The 17,875-nt window shown below is 50.1% G+C and overlaps 7 protein-coding genes across 7 annotated transcripts; 1 reads left to right on the top strand and 6 right to left on the bottom strand.

Moving 5' to 3' along the window:
• Positions 1-212: 212 nt before the first annotated feature.
• On the bottom strand, positions 213-470 carry N7481_003886 (uncharacterized protein; the record flags this gene model as incomplete). Its single annotated transcript, XM_057263105.1, has 1 exon — positions 213-470. The coding sequence occupies one exon, from the start codon at positions 468-470 to the stop codon at positions 213-215; it is 258 nt and encodes an 85-aa protein (XP_057124766.1).
• Positions 471-1,055: 585 nt separating this feature from the next.
• N7481_003885 (class I SAM-dependent methyltransferase) lies at positions 1,056-2,778 on the bottom strand (the record flags this gene model as incomplete). Its single annotated transcript, XM_057263104.1, has 11 exons — positions 1,056-1,230; positions 1,292-1,720; positions 1,775-1,961; positions 2,017-2,042; positions 2,107-2,147; positions 2,209-2,281; positions 2,332-2,373; positions 2,431-2,460; positions 2,514-2,570; positions 2,636-2,688; positions 2,749-2,778. The coding sequence occupies 11 exons, from the start codon at positions 2,776-2,778 to the stop codon at positions 1,056-1,058; spliced, it is 1,143 nt and encodes a 380-aa protein (XP_057124765.1).
• Positions 2,779-4,478: 1,700 nt separating this feature from the next.
• N7481_003884 (uncharacterized protein) lies at positions 4,479-6,465 on the bottom strand (the record flags this gene model as incomplete). Its single annotated transcript, XM_057263103.1, has 7 exons — positions 4,479-4,725; positions 4,786-4,878; positions 4,949-5,160; positions 5,219-5,368; positions 5,434-5,795; positions 5,854-6,317; positions 6,383-6,465. 7 exons carry the CDS (start codon positions 6,463-6,465, stop codon positions 4,479-4,481), a joined length of 1,611 nt encoding a protein of 536 aa, XP_057124764.1.
• A 3,526-nt stretch (positions 6,466-9,991) lies between these two features.
• N7481_003883 (NAD(P)-dependent alcohol dehydrogenase) lies at positions 9,992-11,108 on the top strand (the record flags this gene model as incomplete). Its single annotated transcript, XM_057263102.1, has 3 exons — positions 9,992-10,274; positions 10,335-10,764; positions 10,826-11,108. The coding sequence occupies 3 exons, from the start codon at positions 9,992-9,994 to the stop codon at positions 11,106-11,108; spliced, it is 996 nt and encodes a 331-aa protein (XP_057124763.1).
• A 421-nt stretch (positions 11,109-11,529) lies between these two features.
• On the bottom strand, positions 11,530-12,432 carry N7481_003882 (asparaginase; the record flags this gene model as incomplete). Its single annotated transcript, XM_057263101.1, has 1 exon — positions 11,530-12,432. The coding sequence occupies one exon, from the start codon at positions 12,430-12,432 to the stop codon at positions 11,530-11,532; it is 903 nt and encodes a 300-aa protein (XP_057124762.1).
• A 746-nt stretch (positions 12,433-13,178) lies between these two features.
• N7481_003881 (threonine/serine exporter family protein) lies at positions 13,179-15,815 on the bottom strand (the record flags this gene model as incomplete). The annotated part of the gene is made up of 1 exon (XM_057263100.1): positions 13,179-15,815. The coding sequence occupies one exon, from the start codon at positions 15,813-15,815 to the stop codon at positions 13,179-13,181; it is 2,637 nt and encodes an 878-aa protein (XP_057124761.1).
• Positions 15,816-17,255: 1,440 nt separating this feature from the next.
• Positions 17,256-17,810, bottom strand: N7481_003880 (TspO/MBR family protein; the record flags this gene model as incomplete). Its single annotated transcript, XM_057263099.1, has 2 exons — positions 17,256-17,707; positions 17,786-17,810. The coding sequence occupies 2 exons, from the start codon at positions 17,808-17,810 to the stop codon at positions 17,256-17,258; spliced, it is 477 nt and encodes a 158-aa protein (XP_057124760.1).
• Positions 17,811-17,875: the final 65 nt, after the last annotated feature.

The following is a 17,875-nucleotide window of genomic DNA, read 5'->3' as shown; positions in this document are numbered from 1 at the left end:
ATTCTATGCATTTAGGGGCAGGAGGGTCTAGCCGAGAATTCCCTGAATAACCAAGCTCAAGCCGGGAGGGAAGTCTTGTGATACATGCAGCCGTTAGGGGCTCATTCAAAAGAGGTGAAAGAGTTTGACTCAGAGTTGACTTTTTGGAATCACAGCTGCGTTTGAGAACTTTGAAGTTTTCCTCTGCGAAGCTATCTTAACACATCTATTCATTAGCTAGAGACCCAGTTCAGGTTTAAAATTCCAGTACACTCACGATAGATATAGATAGCACGATCAGGGTGGTCTTTGTCCACACCAAGATAGCCTTGCTCACAGTCGGAAATGAAGTCCTTGGACCTCCACATTCGGTCGAGGGCCATTCTGCGCAATAGTACGAGGCTAGCACGCCACGGCTCAAAGAAAGGATGAGAGGGATTTTCCATTTCTAGGACGGGCTCCCGCAAGCTCAAAGCGACGGTACAAGCCATTCTGGGCTGTAATTATAAACTCAGGAAGGCACTCAGAGCTGTCAGCGTGTTTTTGTAACTTGGTTGAAGCAGAGATTCTTGTTGAAATCAGGCCACGGATGTGCGGTGAATGTCTTTTGGCGCTGGCCCCCACAAGGATCACCACCGTCGTCACGGGCCAGATTTGATACCGCAGGCGGAAGAATCAAGGATTTGTGTTACAGTACAGAGTACCTGCATCCTGCCAATAGGCTCAGGCTGTTGCCTATTCTTCTAGGGACTCGGAGTCAGGAAAATATAACACCTCTCGGTGTTTTCTTACTCACGTGATTTGTTTGCATTTGTTACCCTTATAGATCATAATTTGGTAATACAATGCTGTATGTCAAAAATACTAGTACCTTTGAGCATTCATTAGTACCTAGGTATTAACCGAAGAGGAAGTGGCTTTTGGGCTTTGTTGTTGTAAGATATCGTTATTTTGGAAAAGAATTTCGATTTAAGCAATTGTTGTTTGTCGGTCGGATCCATTTTATACATCTTTATGGAAGATAATATGTGCAATTTCGAGACAGAAGAATTAAACCTGAACGACTGCGTAGGAATTTAAACACCCCCGGAGTAAGTGGTGTCTCTTGTCAGTCCAGGTGTTGTCACCTGGCTGGTGCTACTCTTGTCGGCTCCTGCTTTTTTCTTTTCCTCCTCCTTCTCCCTATTTTCCTTCTTGGCAGCGATTTCTGCGGCCTCCTTCTCTGTGGGCCTACGGGCCCAAATTCGCCGACTGGTTCTGCATTAGTATGACACGATACCCCCAAAATGCAACATCACAGGAAGATACTTACGAAAAGTGATAGATATGGTGTTTGGGGTCGTTAATCTCAGCACGAGCTTTTGCGACATAAACCTGAACTTCCTCGATACTCCATGGCTCGGGGAGGCCGAATTTGGTGAGCAAATATGTGGCATATCCGTCCATCCCAGTCTTCCACATATGCCAATTAAGACGACCAGCTTCCTTCAACACAGGGTCCTTTGGCCAAGGGCCAATAGGCCATTTGTATACCTTTTCGTGAAGATCAATGAAGCCCGCCTTCTCAATTTCCTTGCGCATAGTATCGAGGGTGTCGACAGGGCGGCCAGATAGCGCAGCTGCACCGATGATGTTCGATCCCCAGCTTGCCAAGATACTGTCCTTGGGCAAGCTACGGTCGTCAGAAAGTACTTCACAGCCTCCTTCAAACTGCTCGAACCAGCCTCCTGGCTCCAAGTTTCTACACAAGAAGAGGTTATTAATTTGTTTTTCCTCACATTCCATCGCAGCTTACTCGTAGCACTGTCTGTAGACATTATCCCACTCAGGCGCATTGAAAGAGCCCAGCATGAGACTCATGTGAATCAGATCAAACTTTTCACGCCATGTCCATTCTTGGAGAACGTCGTCGACTTCAAGAATGCAGTTGGGTGGCATCCAATCAATGGGCGGAGGGTAAAGATCGACGCCGCGAACCTGGGCTGTGGGGGGTTAGCATAAGTTCTCATAAAGCCAGAAGAGATAGGATATATTTACTTTCTGGAAACATGTCCGCTACATCGCTGGATTTTGGTAGAGTTAGCCGGGCGTACTACTGCCGTGGTATAGGATAGGGCTGATACTCACACTGCCCAGCTTCCTCTGCCAGTACCGACATCAAGAATGCGCTAAATTCAAGGAGTTTCAGAACATGGAAAAAGGGAAGACAGCAACATTGTAAAGAGATACCTTCGGATTTTTGATTGGGGCTTGAAATAGGGGATTATTTGTTTCCGAATCCATGACCAAGGATACCAAATGCCTGGAGCTGTCAGCATATATACCATGACTCTAGAGGGTTGAATGACTGACCCTGCCTCAAGTGCCTCGAATTGCTTCTCATCGGAGGGACCCCTGCGCCGAAATTAGAATGTCGTGTTGGTGACTTTGCTTTTAAGACGCTGCAAGTACCAGTATTTGCCTTCCCGAAGGGTTTGGTATCTGGACATAATCATGAGTATATAGTAGATTCGACTCGCTGCTAAGTCACGTACCGTCGGCCATGATCCATCACTCCCTTATAGATGGAGGAAGCGAGAGATGTGGTTTCTCTATCGTTTAATAAGATCAGCTGGTCAAGACGGGATAACCAGGATAGTGTAATCAGAGAACATACGATTGGAAGTCGCTAGGCTCATATTCATTTTCGAGCTGGTAAAAGTCGGGATCCTAGAGCGACCGTGGAAATAAGCTAAATGTGCTCGGTCAATTCGCTCGGACTGCACTTACGACCGCTATTTTCTCATCGGTCTCCGACATCTTGAGGGCGGGGATGGCGGAAGCCAGGGAACACGACTCTAAGTGATGAGCGTAAAGGACCAATAAATCGGGAGGTTCCTCAAGTTATCGCGACCAAAACACAAAGAGGATGAGAAGATCCGAGATGGCCGATGGAATGCGGGGAGCGGATTCATCATTTAAAAGCAAGGAGAACCACGGCCCCGAGAAGTGGGCAGACAAGTGGGCCCTCACGTCTTTCTGGGATTTCAATGCAGGTTCGACCCGCCACTAACGTAGAATTCTTTTTCACTGGAACAGGAAACGATCCAGTAGCCGATCCCTCCTTCATCAAGCTCTAGGGAAGAGAGCTGTGATACGCTTGAAGGCAACCTGTCGCGCACAGAGTCCTTTGCTCGCACCGGCACAAAAGCAAGGCTAGCTTTTTCCGACCGCGCCCCTTTCCTCTTTGGGCCTCGACTTTCCTTCGTGTTTTGACAGAAATCCGAGCACGAGCAAGCGGGCAAACGGACAAGTGGATTCTCTGATTTGCGGGTGCGCCCGCTGGATCCATTCGACAAGAAACGTGTCATGGCGTGCCAGTGAAGAGCGCAGGCGAATCGACAGAGATCCCTGTCATGCCGGATAATACACTCACAACGATGCTATTCAAATTGTTTCGAGGTTATCGTGCACGTACTCCGGTCCCATCCGGGTGGACTGCAAAACTTCGGACGGTCTGAAAGTGCATAGTGGCGCACAAAATTTCAAACTGACCGCACAAGACGCACGCGCCGTCTATCCGTGGGTCCCGATGTCTCTTTTGTGAAGATAAGTACATACGGAGTAGGCCGAGCTGCATGACCAAAGTACATATTAGTTCGTTCCACTCTGCCACGTTTGGGTTGGTCCCCCGCGGCTCCGGAACGTCAAAAGTACGTTAGAGTCCTGTTGAATTTTGCGATTTTTCGCCAAATTCTTGCTCACACAGGATCTATCTACATCATGCAGGGGAGTCCACGTGTCGTGGGATTTAACTATTGATTTAGGGCGGCTACTGTTTGTCGGGCTGAGTTGCATCTGATCTACGGCATTTGTCGTTGTTATGGGCTAGCTTGCTTGATTCTCACCCCTCCGGTTCACGTTCGACCTGATAATGCGTTTGACTGCTTGATGTACGGCAAGCCTGGGAGCTATTGGCATTCCCGGTATTCTTAATATCCCTCAACCTCCTGACGTTTCTGGCAGAGTCTCCGAGTCGAGCCCAGGTGGTCCTCGGAAATGTTTACACTCAATCTGACACAATCAAGATATTTCTCACCGCGGAAAGGTCAAGAGTAGTATTGAAAAAATAGTTTTCTCCAGGGCTGGGCTGATCAGCAAAGCAGATCTTATGCGTGCCTGAGTGATTGCAGATAGATCCCTGGCTAGCAATCTATCCCCTGGAGGCATTTTGGTTGCATGACCTCACTCAAGAAACCCCTAGGATCGACTAAGATCTGCCAAAAGCTTGTCATATCATCTACAGATAGATGAGAAAGGTCGCATGATTAGGAGGATTCCATATTGAAAAAGAAATAGCTGGTTGGGTATCCTTGAAGCTAGTTGAATAATTTGCCTGTCTATATTCAGAGAGGCAAACAGAAAGGCAAGAATCTAAATAATACTATCATACTATCTCCGGCTGCCAGTGCCAGAAACAGAAATTACCATGGCCACAACTCGCTCATGCGAGAATTAATTTAGCTCTCATCACTGTCAAACTTCTCACCAGCAACGTGAACCGTAGCGCTTTGACGTCGGATAGCTTCCTCAAGATATTCCGGTTTGAGGTTTCCGTGCTTGTCGTAGCGGTATGGCTCATGAATGGAAATGCTAACGCAGTCGAAGATGTTTGAGGACTTCTTGAAGATGGCATCCATTTCTTCCAGGGAACGATAGCGAGTCTCAGGGAAGAAGAAGTAGACACAAGGGAACATGAATGCGTTGCTATCATAGTTAGTTTAAGCTCTGGATTGAGGAAGCTCTGGCCTGAAGCTGGGAACTTACATAACGGCGAAAATAACATAGGTCTTATATCCAATACTGTCGAACGCAACTGGGGTAATCATGACGACCATGAAGTTGAAGATCCAATTGGCACTATTGAAAAGAAAATGATTAGACGTTATTGGGAGATATTGCCGAAGAAATATGAAAAGAGCTTTCATACCTAGTAGCCAACGCATTGGTCGGGGCACGGATTCGCAGGGGCACAATCTCAGCGGGATACAGCCAGGTCATTCCAAGCCAACCGATAGCGAAGAAGGTGTTGAAGACGAAGAGGAAAATCGCCTGTCCAATTCCGGCCCGCTTATCGTCGAGATGTGTCAAGCGGTAGTTGCAGCCTGCAAGAATAGCCATTGAAATCGACATGCCAGCAGCCTGAGGCTCCAAATTAGCTCCGGCCACGAATCAAATAGGAATACGAGGAATGACTTACTCCGATAAGCATCAGAGGACGACGTCCAGCCTTTTCAATAATGTAAATGGGAATAAAGGAAGCCATGAAATATTCGGTACCGTTGCAGGCGGCCAGTAGCTTCGGAAGGCTAGTACCGCCCAGACCAATTTGGGCATAGAGATCAGGAGCCTAAAAGATGTTAATTAAGACCTTTTCTTACCCGCAGACCGGGAAGCTGGCACGGTAGTACTGACATAGTAGGTGATGAGATTGATTCCAGAGATCTGCTGGAACATCTGGTTGACGTAGGCGAGTGCGACACGATGAAACTCTCGGTATTCGCTCATCTTGAACAGACTTCTAAAAGAGCCCTTATTCATTTCCTTGACGGTTTCTTTGATAGCAATGAGTTCGTTTCTGATAAAAGGGTCGTCGCGATCTTTTTCGTTGAGAGCCTCGAGGATCTCCAGCGCCTCGTCATCTCGACCTTCCATAACAAGCCAACGTGGTGACTCTGGAAGATTCATGATGGAGATAAAGATAATGACGGCAAAGAGAATTTGGAACGCAAGTGGGAACCGCCAAGCGACTTCCTTTTCTCCAATGAACGACATGCCTATTTACTAGCTTTCAGCATTCTTGCTAGACTAGAGCCATTGAGGAATTCGAATTACCGTAGTTGATCCAGTAACTGAGGGTAATGCCACCAGTAATAAGGGCACCCTCAATCATCACCATCTTTCCACGATCGTGGGCCTTTGATGACTCGGACTGCCATGTCGGAACAGTACTTGTATTCATGCCGTTTCCAACGCCGGTGACAATTCGACCAATGATAAATTGTGGGAGATCATATGAGGTTGATTGCAACAGCGCCCCAGTAGCCATCGTGACACAACCGCAGAAGATAGTCTTTCGTCGACCGAGGGGGTTACCGATAAAGATAGTCAAGATAGCGCCGAAAAAACATCCTAAATTGTATGCTGCGACGGCGATTCCTTTGTTGGTACTGCGCGTAGAGATGAGGCTTGAATTGCCCGCAATAGCCGGGTCGTCGGGGTTGATATCTGGGAAGTACTTGATGAAGGACGGCAGGTCAAGGATACCGCCAGTCACACCCTGGTCATAACCGAAAAGCCTTGTTCGGAAATTGTTAGTTGCAAAGAAATAGAATTGAAACTAGATATTCCAGAAATGACATACAGGAAATCAAGACTACCAAGAGAACTGATAGCCAAGTTCAGAGAACGGCCTCTGAAGCCGAAGAACCTCGGCCAGTTAAACATGTTGAAACACAGCACGCCAGGCGAGAGTCAAAGGAAGCATTGAGAAGGGGAAAAATGAGCCTGACAGAGACAACAGGTTATATACTATATCCACCGCTCCATTTAAGCCCCCCGGATTAACAAATGTAGTAACCCGAGGTGACCGGGGTTCTACAGGGCATGGGGGAAGCCAAGACGCTTGGAGGCCATCGTGCGCAGCGGGGATGGGCGATTCCACGGTAATAGGATTTGGGGGCGGCTCAGCCGTCAGATTGTAACTGGTCCAAATGCCCAGACATTCACCTGCTGGTCAAAGTACGAAACACTTGGCGGTGATATGCCACTGCTTGGCAAGCGGCATGGCACAACTTGGCGGCCTTACTTGGAAGGGAATTTGCCAATGACTAGCTTTGATGGATTTCATTTTCGGCTATGATCGGAAAATGAAATGAATTTGGAGACCCTCGCAATCCATACTCCGTAGAGTAATTTGAGTTGATGGAAGCTCTCCGGCTCTCCAGCTCTCCAGGGCTGTCGTTGCCTAGGACTGAAGTCAAAAAAATAACCAATGGAAAGTGTAGATATAGAGTGGGCCCAGCCAACCAAACACCCGCCCAGGTGACAATGAACTGCTCGTAAAAATGGATAGAGCTGAACATGGAAAATGTGACGCAACACCAATCAAGTTGAGCCAACATTGGCCTCATCCCATCAATTCATGGCGTTGGTCGATGACATACGCCAAAGGGTGGTGGTGTCGCGCGGGGGCCACACGATCGAGTGAGGCCAAGACGTTGCAACCGGGGGGGTTTTCTGGGCAAAAGCCACGCGAAGGGCGCCTGGTCTTGGCTCAGCCATGGCACCCGGGGAAATGATCCATTCTGCCCACGGGGAAATGGATCATTCGGCCCATCACCAAGGTCTCGGTCCAATTGAAAACAAGAGAAAGACTCTTGGAAGACACAAGGCAGCTTGAATCAGGCAATGAGGTACGTCGGATGAGGCGCATGTTCCTCCATGCTAATGCCAGATGGATTGCTTGATTCTCTCGACGATGATTCTAGGCGTTTGAGATTCTGCGATGGCCATGCGGGCGAGTCGGACTCTGGCGATTGGTCTAGACAGTGGACTGCAGTAGCGACAGCTGCTAACCTAGATCTGTTCGCTGGATTCCACCCTAGGCTCGCTAGCCTCACTCGTACTCCCCTTCCGGGATTCTCATTCTTTTTCGGAATTTACCCGGGTACCGTAGAAGAAGAGTCATCTGAGGTCAATCGACTATTTTGAGAGAGCTCCGATGAGAGTATACCGATTAGCGCCCAGCGCCCCAATGCGCCCCAATGCGCCCCCAGGGCCGTGGCATCCCGGGAAAGGCGCTTTGTGATGCGATTGAGATTTCCGAAGCCGGCTAGGCGCACCATGGGTAAAGCTAAAGAGCTTCCGTTTTCTCTCAACCCGACCGGAGAACCATCCTCCCCGGCGCCAGAGTCTCGAGCCCACGGGTGGTATTATACCTCCGGGTGGCGGTCCTTTGGCCAAAGCCACGCTGGCTCGGCGTCGTCACTGGCAAAATCCCTGGAACGTGCACCCGCCCTACAAGTTACGAGTGTCTGAGTCTCAAGTCTCAAGATCTCGTCGCCAATGCGAACCAGGCGGCTTTCTCGTTCGAGTCACACAGCGCGTCTTAAATTTCTCGGCACCGGGAGATGGACCAGCCTAAAATAACATCTGGCCCTCTGCATCGTTGAGACACTCCGCCGAGTCAACTTCAAGGTTGAATGGAACCAGTTAAATGCAAGGATCGGCCCTTTAAATGTCCGTCGCAGGTGCTCCTGCGAATCTCAACAAAGAAAGGAGACCCACGTATTGTTGGATTTGATCAAGACATATGATAGGTCGCCGGCAATCACTTTTAGACGCGGCCGATATTAGACCAGATGACTTTGATGCGCTCTTTCTCTCGGCGAAACTTCCTAATGACATATGTGGATCGAAGTGAAAGGTAGCTAGCTCCTCGCTTGGTGCCGCTGGTCTGGAAAAACAAGCGACTCGGTGTCTGAGCGCATACCTGCGGTGGCAGCCCAGATAGGAAACCCGCACCTGTCAGGATTTTTCCGCTTTTAGTAGTACTTGTATGTATATTCAAGGGGATAGGAATAGCGTAGCAAATTAGGGTGCTTAGGAGTGGATCTCAAACGGGGCAGTACTGTGAAAGGATGCGGTAGATCCTCAACGGCCTGGACTGGTGACTGGGTTAATCCGTGGAAGAATTTGGCTAATGTACAGGGCTTCTTCCACTGCCTAATCATTCAGAAGACAGTGACGTCAGTGGACACAGCAAAAAAGAATACTTTATCCGATGGTGCAGAGAATTTGAGCAGGTAGCTACGGCTACATGCCATCAGAATTACCCTGGACATAAGTGCCACTAGTTCTGGAGCGATTGCCGGGCGATAAGCAAGTCACAAAGGTTAATAATCACGGTGATCTACGTTTTTGGCGACCGCTGTGGATTAGACTTTCAAAGTGGGCTACTCGAGGGTTTATCATAATAATGACCACAGGACCGAGGATGGGTATACCCTTACGAGTAAAAATGGGCCATCGCTGTCTAGCAAAAGATCCTGAAAACAGATTTGAAGCACATCAGTTTTTATTTCTAGTAACTCCCAGGCAGAAATTCATGTTGAGACTCGTACGAGTATACGAGTAGTTTTTGACTTCGGAGATTAGACGAAGGCTCCGAAATTGGATGACAATGAAATAGCGGTGACTCTAGGATATAATGTGCACTCGGCGAGGGATTCCAAATCAATCGGACATAGCTCGGAGCTAACAACTAATCTTAATAAGTGGCTTATTGATGACTGCAACTGCAGCCCACTAGAAGCGCCACTAGAAGCGCCATTGTGAACTATGATCTGACTGTTAGTGTGATCTTAAATTTATAACTTCTAGGTACATGAACTACAGTCCAAATAAAGTCCTGATCTGGGACCAGAACCGTGTTTCGAAGATGCTGACAACGGGCCGATCTATCCGCAGTGGCCAAAAAGAAGAAAAGTCGCCGAAAAACCTCGGCTCGGGCAGGCATTGCACCGTTGGTCCTTGCAGAAAATCTGGGTTTGGCGGGTCCGTTTCCAACGGCTCAGGATCATTATAGGCGCATACACTGCTCGATCTGGAATTCTCCGACTCAGGGGACCCTTACGGAATCTACTCGATCCTATAGAGGTTAAGCTTATCCTGATAGTGTGGAATTCTCTCGAACATTTTTTGATGACGGGCGAGCTCCACCTCCAATTTTTTTTTTCCGCGCGCGACAACTCAGGCCCACCGAAGAATCCTGATCGCTGGAAACGCGGCACATCTTAAAAAATATGATGAGAAATCGAGGTCTAGAAACGTGGTGCCACTGAAGATCTTGAAAATATTTAAAAGCAAGGATGGAGAACTGGAGCTGTATCTTAATTCTTTCCAACAACTTGAATCAATCAATTCTATTCATATACCCCAAATTTCATAATCGTCCTTTTCTACAATCAAAATGAGCGTCACATTTGGAGTTTTCCGCGGTTCCCAGGAGGGCCAAATTGTTGCGGACAAGACTACTCGCGAACTGCAGCCCAATGAGGTCTATATCGAAACTACCCACTCCGGTCTCTGCGGTACCGATGAGCACTACCTGAAGTCGGGACAAGTTCTGGGTCACGAGGGTGTTGGTGTTGTTCGCCAGCTCGGACGTGACGTTAAGAATGTCAAGGTTGGCGAGCGTGTTGGATTCGGATATACTCACTATGTCTGTGGTACCTGTGAGAAGTGCCTGACTGGTAAGTGAACAAGAGAAAACCCACAAAACCAAAGGAATCATGGCTGATAGATCTTCACAGGCTGGGATCAGTACTGCGAGAACAAGAAGGAGTACGGTTCTCACGACCACGACCTCGGATCCTTCAGCCAGGGTGTCGTCTGGGACGCCGGCTGCGTCGTTCCCATTCCTGATGGATATGACTCTGCCGATGCTGCTCCCCTGATGTGCGCTGGCGCCACTGTTTGGACCTGCTTGACTGAATACGGTGTTCGTCCTACCGACCGCGTTGCTGTGATGGGAATCGGTGGCCTGGGTCACCTGGCTATCAAGCTCGCCTCTGCCATGGGCTGCCACGTCGTGGTCTTCTCTAGCTCCGAGGCCAAGCGCGAGGAGGCTTTCAGCTTTGGTGCCTCCGAGTACCACGTCTTCCGTGCTGGCGAGGAGCTCAAGGACTGCAAGCCTGTCAACCACCTTCTCCTCTGCGGTAGCGCCAATGTGGATTACCCATCGTAAGTTGACAAGCTCATGGCTATTAGAAAATTTTGGGCTTTGCTAACATTTTAACTTCAGCCTCATTCCCCTGATGGACGTCCACGGATCTATCTACCCTCTTACCGTTGACTTCGCGCCCTCTCCCGTCCCTCTGCTCTTCATGAACATCAAGGGTATCCGTATCCAGGGATCCCTTGTCGCTTCCCGCCGTAGCTTGCGAACCTTGGTTCAATTTGCTGCGGATAAGAAGATCACCCCTACCAAGATGACCTTCCCCTTGAACAAGGAGGGTGTCGAGGAGGCCATGCAGACCCTCCGTGATGGAAAGATGAGATATCGCGGTGTTCTGGTTCGCCAGTAGGCGAATTATTCCTGGCAAAGGTTTTTGAAATGAAATAGATATATGAAAATAGCATAATAGATCATAGAAACGTTGAGCGTTTGAAATTTACCATCATTTGGAACATTTTTAAGAGTCACATTGATCGGGGATGGGAAGCCAATTGCAATGCACCAACATTTAAGGCTTCCAAGTATTGTCATTTAGAAAAAGACGCTATGTAGAAGCTAATGCAAGTACCCGACACACTTCTTCATGTGATCAATCCGATCGAACTTTGAACTGAGGAGCCGTCCTCCCCGTCACAACGCCCACCGTATTCTTAACCTCAAATGAATGAAACTTATCCAACGCCCTGCGCATATCCGGCTCACCAACACGCAATTGCTCCAAAATTTCCGCAACTGCAGAATACAAAATCGGAATACTGCCATCCTCAATCTTAACCGCAATCCCAATACCCCCCCGTGGCTCCGATCTCTCTCGTCCACGATGAATCCTTCACGCCAATACCATAGCACCCATCGGCACCAAGTTTACCAATCACCTCCCCTCCAAACGCCCTCATGAGGATTGTGCAAAACCGATCGTCACCTGCCACGTTCTCAGGATACCGCGCCATAGCATGAAACACCCGACTCATAGATCTCAATCTCGTAATTTCACCATCACCACCATCACCATCCAAAGCCGGGATCCGAGTCACGGCATCCGCAAAAGCAGCATACATGCGCGCAAGATAATTCAGCGGAAATGCCGGCGCAGGAAGATTACACCCGTCCAGGCCCCATTTCGAATCTCCAGGATTCAAACCACAAATCTCATCCACGGTCCGCATGATGCGTTTCTGAAGCGGGTGTGCAGGTAAATGATAACTCTGTACATCAGTATCCAACGCCTTAGCCGCAGCGATCATACCAGCATGCTTGCCAGAACAATTACTGCAGACAGGAGTCGGGGTGAAATCCGCTTTAATCCACTTCTTGTGAACAGTGTCTGAGACTGGAACGTGTCCGCCGCATTGGAGATCATCTTCCGAAGCGGAGATTTGGGCGAGGATATTTCTCGCCCGCGCGATGTGGTGCCCCTCGCTGCTGTGTGAGGCGCACATTAGGGCCAGATCAGATTCGGTGAGATCATATTTCTCCAAGGCCCCTGTTTCAAGGATGGATACTGCTTGTGCGGGCTTTGCGGCTGAGCGCGCCAGGGTTATTCGTGTTGGGTCGCCGACGCTGTATAGAATGTTACCTGTGCTGTCGACGATGGCGGCGTGGACGGCGTGGCGGTTTTCGATTACGCCTCCGCGCTCTGTGATCACGAAATCTGTTGATAAGGGCGTTCGCATGATGGCGATGTGTGTTTGGTTCCAAGGTTGTGCTGACGGCGTGCGGCGCAGTGGTGGGAGTTTAGAGAAGCGGGCGGAAGGGCCGTGGAGCACTGAGATGGGCGAGACTTATGAGATGACGCTATTTGTGTGTATTAATACCCTTGGCAGTTTGAAAGGGGTAGCGTATGGCCTATGTCACATTCAGTCGAGCTTGAAGATATGACTCGATATGACTCTGAACTCTGATATTTTTGTCTGGCACGGGCCGCTACCCGTTCAAGTTGTGTGTCGAGGTGGGATCGGCAGGTCCCGAGCCCAGCGGAACGGATCTCGTCTAATCCCATTTTCTTCAAATTGCAGACCATGGCTGATCGAGATGCGGAGGTGTACTAGTATATTCTATTACTTAGGCATTCCTGGAAGCTAGGGTAAATTGAGTGGGAAGCAATGGTAGAAGGTAGTTGTGGACAGATAAGAAATCTTGTGTTCTATGTGAATGATCGAAGCTTCTAAATGACAGAAATATCCCCCTCTAAGTGTATGGTGTAGGGCAAAACCAAAAACAAGAACAAACAAGAACAAGAACGCTCATGTAGTAACGAACAAAAGGTTTTCGAAAACGCCGATAGAAATCGCTCAGTAAATCGCTTCAATGACAGACCAAAATGAGAACATTAAATGTGTGCGAGTGCATGGAGATCTAAATGTGACAAGAGAATGGTAGAAGATGAAACAAGAGTAGGAAATGTCGAAAGTGTAGAAGACTAGAAGCTGAAAAGACCAGTACGCTTCTTGCCATAAGGGTAGACAATGAGGGCAGCAATGAACAAGCCGACAGTAATGCCGATGGCGACCTGGATCATACCGAAGCCGAGACTGGCGACGGAAGACGCGGATAAACTGCTGCTAGAGGAGCTGTTGCCGGACGTTTGGAGATTGTGTCGGACTTCATCGGCATACTTAATGCCAGCGATGAGGGAGCCACTTGAGGCGAGACCAGAGGGAACCAGGACGAAGATACCGGGCAGAATGGCGGTGGCGGCGTGACCGTGCCAAAGACGACTGTACAGATTGCCGAGAACACCGATGGTGAATGCGCCGACGGTATTCGCGACCTCGGAGTTGGAGCCAAGTTTTGTCGTGCTGAAATAATTTGTGATGTAACCCGAGACAGCGATGACAACCATGACCGGCATTTGCTTCCACTTTCCTTGATTGACGATTGCGAGAAAAATTGCGTAAATTGCGACGAAAGGAAACTGTCGTGTGTATTCAGATCCGTAGATACTGAGATTGGAACATGTAGATGATGATGTGGCGTTACCATCCATGAGGCCATATATCGTGGTCCCCACGGTGATACCGTAGCCAAGGAAAAGTGAATAGATGATAGCGTAGACCATGCGAATCGACCCAGCGATCATCTGGTGTGACTGCAGTTCCAAACTGCTACAGAGAACCATAAAGCCGGGAAGAATAAGCGCGATGGATGATTGTGCCAAAGCAGAGAAGCAGAAAAGCTCCTCTTGAACCCCATTGCGGGTGATTTTGATACTCCCAAAAGCACGAGCGAGGAAAGAAGTGAGCACCGCGGCAGTCACCTCGAAGACGTTGGAATACAAGACAGAGCGTGGGGCGAGGACGTGTTGCATTAGACCGACCAGGCATCCCAGAATGAAGATGATGGGCATATCGATCGGACGCGCCTTGAAAGCGAAGGGTCCAACAGCAGCACTCGCTAGACCATACATTCCAACGAGAATCCACCTGTTAAATCGAGGCTTCCGTTGCATGATCTCATCCAGCTCCTGGCTTGCTTCTTCAACCCCAATAAGATCATGTACAACATTTTTGTAGACGTTGTGCGTGTCGGCAAGACGGCCCAGGTCAACACCCTGAACCATACGGACCAGCTTGACCTCGGCGGTGCGAGTAACCGGATCATCGAAAGACATCATCATGCAACCCGGGAGGTACAGAAACTGACCGGAAACCTCAAGAACACGGGCAGTCATCTGCATGTACTCCTCCAAACGGTGAGTGGGCGCACCGTAGCGCATAAGCGCCCGGCAGAGCTGCATGATGTAACGCTGGCGAGCCAAGATCTCGGCGATATGAACAGTAACACGGATCTCATCTTCAAGGCGAGTCTTGCGCTTATTTTTCCTGTGTTTCTTGCCTGGCTGAATAGGAGCAATCCCGGGCAAAGTGGTGCTGCTGAGATTCATGGAAGCGTCGACCAGCGACGAGGTCGATCGATGATTCGACTTCTTATACCATTTGAGCTTCTCCCTGCGTGGGGTAGCAGCACCAGATGCCAGGGCAGACGGGGGAATCGATGGAGAGAGAGAGCCCTTCTTCGGAGTCGTCGCACCGGACGAGAATTGGGTGTCGCTATCCGAGTCATCGGTGATAACACTGCCTGGGCGAGACGATCCGTTTGTCGAAACAGCTTGGAGCTTCAGGAGCTGCGAGAGGATACCGCTACCGCCAGCCAATCCACTAGATCGTCGGCGTGCAAATCCACGCAGGACACCCTCCGGAGTTGTTTGGCCCGACCGCTGGTATGCGCCACGCGGCCGACGTTTGCGCTCCTGGGCCTGGGTCATGCTGCGCACCAGGCGATGGGCCTCGGCGGTCGGGGCTGCCTCGATGGGCTGAACACCGCTCTCCAACGATCGGAGTCGGTCTGCATCATGACGGGCGCGTCGTGCTTGAAGCTCCTCCAGAGGAATACCATTGTCGAAATCATCGGGGAAGTAGGAGGCGTTCAGGGCCTCGCCTTCATCGGGAGGACGACCCAGACGTTCCGTGAGACGAACGGTCTTCTGGCGCAGCAGCTGACCAGCAGCCCGAAAGCGCTCTCTTGCGGAAGCAGTTCGCTCGATGAGGCTTTGCTTTTCCTCCTCGGCGGGCTCGGCAGGCGATCCCTCCTCGTCTGGCATGCGGCGACCGGTGAGGCCGCGTGAATAAGAATGTGCGGGGACTGGCGGGGTGACGGTTCCGGAAGGCACTTCGCTCAACTCTGGTGGCGGCAACAAATGCTGTGAGGGATCGGATCGGTCGGAGGAGTTTCGACGAGAGCCATCACGACTGTGGCCACGACCATGGCCATGACTGTGAAATCTCTCGCTTACCGAGCGGCTGATTGAACGGAAACGCACTCGCGGCGAACGAATTGGTGGGGTGGACTGCGTTGGCGGCGTCTGCGTGTCGTGCAGCCCCGCATCATACTGATGCACATCTGCAGTATCTTCTCGCTGGAGGCTGGGACGAGTCGGACTGAGGGTTGGACTGAGAAGTGGACTGGGGAGAGTTGTCGCAGGAAGGGAAGTTGGAAAGGGAATTTCATCGAATTCTTCGGTCGGGCTTGGGTGAGGGCCAACGATCGGGGAGGACATCAGAGCGAGAGAGGAGGGACCAAATGGCCCAGTCTATTGGAAAAGAAACACGATAGAGAAAGTGGGAAGAATAAAGGATAAAGGAGTTGAATTGGATAAAAGAAGGAATCAAACACAAGACAAAGTAGAAAGTAGAAAGCAGAAAGCAGAAAGCAGAGGGAAAATATTTAGTAGAAAGCAGCCAGTGGAGCAAGCCAGATGGAGTACAAAGTATTTACTTGGCTCGACTCGGCACTTTTGAGAGAGTCTAGATTGATGATCGACCGAAGATCAGATCCAGCGATAAGGCACAGTACAGTATACTGTCCTTACAGTATACTCTGTAGTCTGTAGTATCTATGGGATGTAGTTACTTGGGGCACCTGACTTCCTCACCTTCCTCACTTCCCTCAACTTCCCTTCTTACTTCACACCACTACATCGATTCTTCGCGACTCTTCCTTTTCCCTTCTTTTCCTTCTTTCCCTTCTTTTTTTTGCCTCTTCCGCTTCTCCTGACAGGAGTCAAATCCCTTCTGCCAATGATGGCGCCTAGCCGGACACACGTACCACCTGTACATCACCCAAGGGTGGGTCGGTGGCGAGCTTGGACCGAGTCTTCCGTCGTCCGATGGTTCGTTCCAGCTTCTATCTCTTCTTTCTTGTAGGGTCCTGCGAACCCTAATACGTTCTAGCCTCACACCGTTCGACTTTTATCTCCTGCTCACCATGGGAAATATCTGAAATCCCTGAAAATGGTCGACCCTAAAAACGCCCGTGCTATTTTCCACATCCACTGTTGGGCACAATCTTGCTTTGCGTGATTTCCTTTCGGGACCTCCGTCTGACGATCGGGATCCACGGAGTTCCATCACGGCCCTCCATGGATTTTCTTTTCCAATCGAGATATAGCCACCTCCTGAGCTCAGGAGCTGATGTGGACTCTTCGCAAGGAGGTATGTCAGCGCCATGGTCCACCACGATGTGATCATCCAGCCATGACATTGACAACTTGTGACAAGTGGAGACCGCAAACATGGCCGAAAAAGCTCCCAGCCAAGCGCCCCCCCCGGTTAAACATAGAAACAGGCCCACTCGCCGAGAAATAAGGGCGACACACTATTCACCATTACGAATCCCCGAGACATGAGAATGAGAAGATGTGCTCAATACTGTACCCGCGCCACTCGCAGGAAGTGGAAGTGGGCCCCTGGATAGTGGGTGGATGAAATGAATTCCATTTCCATTTCCTAAACGCCTGTGATATGATGCTATGATGCTCGAGTCCAGAACGCCTATCTCATCCCCCATACCCCATCCATCTACCCCCACCACCCTTCGTCACACATTGCATATGTATTTCACATTTGTTTTGCTTTTGCATTTGCATTTGCATCGACCATCGGTCATTGCGCATATGCGATGCATGAAACAAACAACATGTGGCAACTTGGCCCCTGCTTTATTCCTCCGAGCGCTTCTTCTTATCGGGCAAAGCCCAGCCATTCAAATATCCCACGCCCACATTGAGATATGAAGCGTATCCCAACCACGCGTAGTACGGAGTCATCAACCAAAAGGCTGTCCGGTCGGCCGTCCACCAATTGGCCAACAGGAAGGTCAGGTTGCCTACCAAGAGGGCCATATCGCCCAGAGCCGCGGCCGGCCGCCCCGCCCCGAAGAAAAGCGGCATCCAGAGGAAGTTGAGTGCCAGCTGCGTTGTGTACAGCGTCTGGGCCGTTTCGTTTGCGTCACGAACCGCCAGTGAGAGCGACCCGGCTGCTGTTTCGGTTGCGTGGTGCGCGGCATAACCCATCATTCCGTACAAGACGGTCCAGGCAGGGGCGAAGAGCCATGCCGGCGGACTGAACGGCGGTTGGCGGAGGTCGCGGTAAGTTGTTTTGGTGTTTTTCTCTGTAGATGCGGTGTGAGCGGGTGTATTTCGGGATTTGAGTCGGATTCATGCATGGTTGGGGGGGAGATTTCACTCACGGTTGACGGCCAGCGCGACGGCCATTCCGCCGACAATGGGCGTGGCGATCGATAGCAGCGGAGAGGTGAACACCCCCTGGGGAGCGCAAA

Source organism: Penicillium waksmanii, assembly GCF_028829765.1.
Source record: "Penicillium waksmanii strain IBT 27052 chromosome Unknown utg000004l:1.0-5674109.0:1.0-5678898.0, whole genome shotgun sequence".
Taxonomy (NCBI): Eukaryota; Fungi; Ascomycota; class Eurotiomycetes; order Eurotiales; family Aspergillaceae; genus Penicillium; species Penicillium waksmanii.
Note: the sequence above shows the minus strand (reverse complement) of the source record. Positions and strands in the feature narration are given on the sequence as shown.